General features: G+C 36.7%; 1 protein-coding gene across 1 annotated transcript in view; it reads left to right on the forward strand.

Annotated features, from left to right (window-relative positions):
- Nucleotides 1-4,892, forward strand: part of Nplp1 (Neuropeptide-like precursor 1) — a gene marked incomplete at both ends in the record, with an annotated part of 15,476 nt that extends 10,584 nt beyond the window's left edge. The window contains one exon of the mRNA XM_017629774.1: nucleotides 4,539-4,892. Coding sequence (XP_017485263.1) covers nucleotides 4,539-4,892 — 354 coding nt within the window. The remainder of the gene's footprint in view (nucleotides 1-4,538) is intronic.
- Between the last annotated feature and the right edge of the window lie 31 nt (nucleotides 4,893-4,923).

Raw genomic sequence — 4,923 nt, forward strand, 5'->3', positions numbered from 1 at the left:
ATACTATACTTATTAGAACCAGCTCAAAACTAACCACATTTTTTCTAGCCCGGAGGTGACCCTTTTTGAACTATCTAAGAACTATATGAACTGTATCAGAACCATCTAAGCCAGAGTCAGCTCAGAACAAGTTCAAAAGCTCTGCAGAGGGCGACAATTGTCACTTCGTAGGACATTGCCATGTTCAAAAAGACAGTTGAAAGCATTGATTTGGGATAGATGAAGAACTAGTACCGTCCCTTTTCAGGCTAGCTCAGCGCAAGTTCTGAACCAGTTTGATTTGCTGCAGGGTTGTATAAGTTCATGTATGTATGCATGTATGTATGTATATGTACATATGTAGGAGCACCTTTACAAACGCGCACTTTTCATCTTACTATCTCGCAACACGTTTGCACATACATATACATACATATGTATGTACTTTAAGTTTTCCTTAACTTTCTTTTAATTTAATTTCAATGTCTGAAACATGCTTAATCACTTTACTTTAAACTTTTGAGCGTTTTAACACGCTTTTGTTTAACAACTTTAACAAAGTCACACTTGGCTTTCCTTACAACGCCTGATTTGGACTTATTTTTCGTATTTTTTTTTTCTATTCTTTTTGCCCCTTTGCGCACAACATTCTCTCACTCTTCAGCTATCAGCTTTGCAGCATCATTTTCTTTTCTTTTTTTGCTTCTCAATTTTTTACACATTTCTGTATTCTTCTTCTTCGTCTATTTTCCCATTCGCCCCTGCCCTCCAGCGCGCGGCGGGTGCAGTTAATTACATAGCGGTTTGGCTTCGTAATGGCTGCTCGCTGCTTCGTTGCATTGGCAATCGATTTCCGCTCACAACCAACGTTTCTATCTTGCTTTATTGCACTGTTCGTGCTGGAGCATTGCATACTTTTTGGCTGACACGTTTCGCTTGTGTATAATGATTTCCTGTCTGACACGGCGGGCTTAACGAATTTCCCGCTGGCTTAGTTGGGTTTCCAACCAGAAGCGTGCGCTTAATTAATGGATTGTTTATCCCACCATACTATATGCATGTGTACTTATATGTGTGTAGGTTAGTGAATTTTTTATTGCTTATTAATTCAGTGATATTTTATATATAGACAGGCCATTAATTATGGCAAAAGTGCATTTTGCTAGATGCCGAAGACTCCATTTGCATTAAAGTCACAGTTTTATATGAACTTTTTGATAAAAAAGAAGTTAATTAAACGAGAGAATATCTAATCAAGTTCATGAAACTAGCAACGCTTATTTGTAGAAAGTCTAGGCCTATATTCACCTGCCAAACCATTAATTTACCTTCGCTTCGATTTTTTGATGGAATGGCTAAGAAAACGCATGCAGCAACATAGAAGAAGCTAGTCCCGCGAGCTTCTCAAACGATGAGTTAAGCGGTTCTTGCGCTGACTCGATAAGCTTAAGGTTTCATTCATTTCCCTCACACTGTATAATTCTCATCAGACTCAGACAATGATTTCGAAGTATGTATGAAGCTGGAGAATTAATTACAGGAATTATGTGTGTAGTTTATTTGATTTCCTTCGACCAGACAATATACTTGACAGAATTAATCTTTTTTCTTTAATTTTATGGGATTATTATTTTTTAATTCGTTTTGTCTACAAGCATTTTTTATGATTGTAAAAATAAATAAATTATATTTGTACTACGCCTCCGCAGCTCTGTACACACACACACACACACTCGCTTTAAAAAATGTCGTTGCGCGTCATGGCCTTCCTGGATTATCATAAATTAAAATACACTTTGCCTACATACACACATACATACATATGACAGGAAATACATAGATACGAGTATGCATTAGAGTGAGTCGTAAAATTTGGAATTAAAAAAAAAAAAACTTTCAAAAGGCCATATTTCGCGCATCGAAGGTTATGAGTACATTTAAGTGCCATGACTTTTTCCTCAATGGGATATAATTTAACTAAATACCGTTAACGATAAAACCAGAGGTAAAAGAAAAAAGAAAAATTTTGACAATAATACAATCAATAGTACAATTATCGATAACGGTCAACCTATCGATAACGATAAACATATTATTAAGACGAACATAAAAAAATATCGATAGTAAAAATGGCATGAAAAATTTAAATTCACAACAGCTTTCCCAAAGGTATTCCCATCATCAAAATTTTCACTCAGAGAGGCTAACATTTAGCTAATAAAAAAGTAATAATTTAAGTCAACAAATTTATGTGAGATTGCCCCAATTGCTACTTCTTGAGCTAATCTGAACCCCGAAATTTCACTCAATCACAAAAAAAGTGATTATTGAAAACGTCAGAATAAAAAAAAATATTATAAATTTTTTTTGTTTTATCTAAAGAAACCGACCACGCCTAATGTCCAAGTACATACATACATATCATCACTTGAAATGCAAAAAGACGTAACAAACATCGTCACTGAAATGGAAAAGGTCGTGACTAATAATTTTTTTTTTTGGTTTCATAAAACGATGTGAGGAATTGTAATTCGATGAAATCCATCATATCAATCAAAGAGTTAATTTTGAATTTTTTATTACTTACGACTTTTTGCATTTCAGCGATGATGTTTGTTACGTTTTTTTTACATTTCAGGTGACGATATATGCATTTAGTTATGTACGTATAATAATGCACCTTTGTGTCTGCCTTAGTTTAAGTAAAAGCTTTTCTCAAAATTTATTTTTAGATTACGTGTGGGCTGCAATGTATCATAACGCTTTTTTTGTTTAAATGTCCTTGTAGACCATTGTAGTTACGTAGATATCTATCTTCATATGCCCGCACTCACACCCTCACATAACACAAACATTTACGCAAATTTGTACAAAAAAACATACTTACAACAATAACATTTGACTACATACCGCATACAGTCTCCGATTTGCGGCGAGAGTCTTGAGGTTTCAATCAAAGGAAAAGCGCCACTTTTTCATTTTTTTTAACGATCTAAACGGCAGATAGTTTTTATGTGAGGGTGAAAATGTTAACGTGGAAGCTCTGTAATATTGCCTATGTAGTTGTGGTTGTGGAGATATGAGTAAAAATCTAGCTCTTTGATGAGCAGCCAACATACCTACACATTTACATATGTACAGACGTTATGTAAGTATATTCGTGCATAACATGTAGAGGCATACAAAATATTGTACATAGATGGGTACAGAGTCGACGCTTGCATTAGAAATTTTTCGGGATATTTAAGTCTGCGTATTTACAAATTACAAACTGTGCCACACAGGAAAATAACAAAATTTGGATTTTGCGTGAACTAAGGTACGCCCTATTGCACATTACAAAAGCTTGCCCAAATAAAATTTAAAGAAAACTTCAAAGAGATCTCTAACAAGTAAATTTAGTTGTAAAAGACCTTAAAGTTACATACATACATATGTTTGCCAAATAGATCTTTAATTCTATGCCGGTCGTAAACAAGCGGTACAGCATTCTTTAAAGAGCTTGGCGAGCGCGCTTATGAAGTGAGCAACTATGCTTAAAAGCATTTAAATCTTCATACGAGTGCGTGTAGAGCTTTTTTTTTATATTTTAAATCAGCGACGAAGAAATAGAGCTTTTGTTCTAGGCATGACCATACAAAAAAGCGGTGTGCATATACAATCTATGGAAAAGCTGTAAATAAAATCTTAAGAAATCTTAGAAACAGCTCCACCCACAGTATATAACCAGAGAGAGCTTTTCATTTTATGCATTTCAATGTACTTTGGTTCCAGAGAAGCCCTGAAAAAGATCTGCTCGAGGGCTTAATTTTATTCGTGGCTGATATATAAGGGCATACTGTAAAAGCTTTATATTGATATTTGTAAATCACTGATAGGCACTGCCTAGCCCGCGGGAAAAGCTCTTTTAAGCTTTCTATACATTTTGTTTAGGCGCGAGCAGAGTAAAAGCTCTCTTTGCCCAACGCTGGTGTGAATGCACGGCTCTTAGGTAGCATGACCAAACCGTATCCCGAGGGAGAAGCCTTCTAAAGCAGTGATGCTTAAAACAGTACCCGCGGGCGGAACTCTTCAAAGCTCTCTATAGATTTTGTATCCGTGGTGGGCACCGGCCTGCTTTCGGGCAAAGCTCTTTCATATTGGCGCGCACAGAGTAAAAGCTCTATCTGACCATCACTTTCTAAAGATTTCTGTCATTTTTTTTGTAATGATGATAGTCTTGCAGATTTCGAAAGCTCCACGATTACGTACATACATATAAGTACTAAAAGCTTCTATTTGTATTGTAGCTAGAGATAAATGTAAGTCTCTGTGTACTTCTTGGTAAATTGTAATTGTCCAGTAGCTAGATTGTGATTGTGTCTGTACAAAAAAAGAATGCTTTCGCTGTCAAATTATAAATATTTACGCATCTACTTTAATGTGTCTGTGTATTTACAATAATACTTAAAAACTCAATACGACGCACTAATAAATATTATTCACTAAAATTTAATTAAATTTTCTTTCTTCTCCCTCCTCTCACGGCTGCCCAATCAACACCAATTCAAACACCACAGGTCGAATACTACCCCCCACACGAGCGACTGCGTCAACCCATCGCGGCCGTTTGTAAACGCTGTTTCCTACCCTACCGCCCAGTGGTGCACTGGGGCGGTGCTGCCGGTATACGCGGCCGTCTAACAACCAATAAAAATTATGCCTACACTAACACCGATGATGCCACCAGCAGTAGCATACTGACTAACGCGCTGCCGACCACAATTAATCGGCCGCCGATTGCTTATGCCTCAACTGCAAATAGTAATTATTATAGTAATGCGAATAACAGCAACAAAAACAACAGCCGAAAGAGTACATTACGAGCGCGTGCCAGAATGGCGGGTGGCGGCGTTAGCCGTACTAGTTCGAGCGTAGGCAGGCAACATCATTGGGGTACACCGC

The sequence above is a fragment of the Rhagoletis zephyria genome, unplaced genomic scaffold (assembly GCF_001687245.7).
Source record: "Rhagoletis zephyria isolate East Lansing unplaced genomic scaffold, Rhagoletis_zephyria_1.1 Rzeph_scaffold_07060, whole genome shotgun sequence".
Classification (NCBI taxonomy): domain Eukaryota; kingdom Metazoa; phylum Arthropoda; class Insecta; order Diptera; family Tephritidae; genus Rhagoletis; species Rhagoletis zephyria.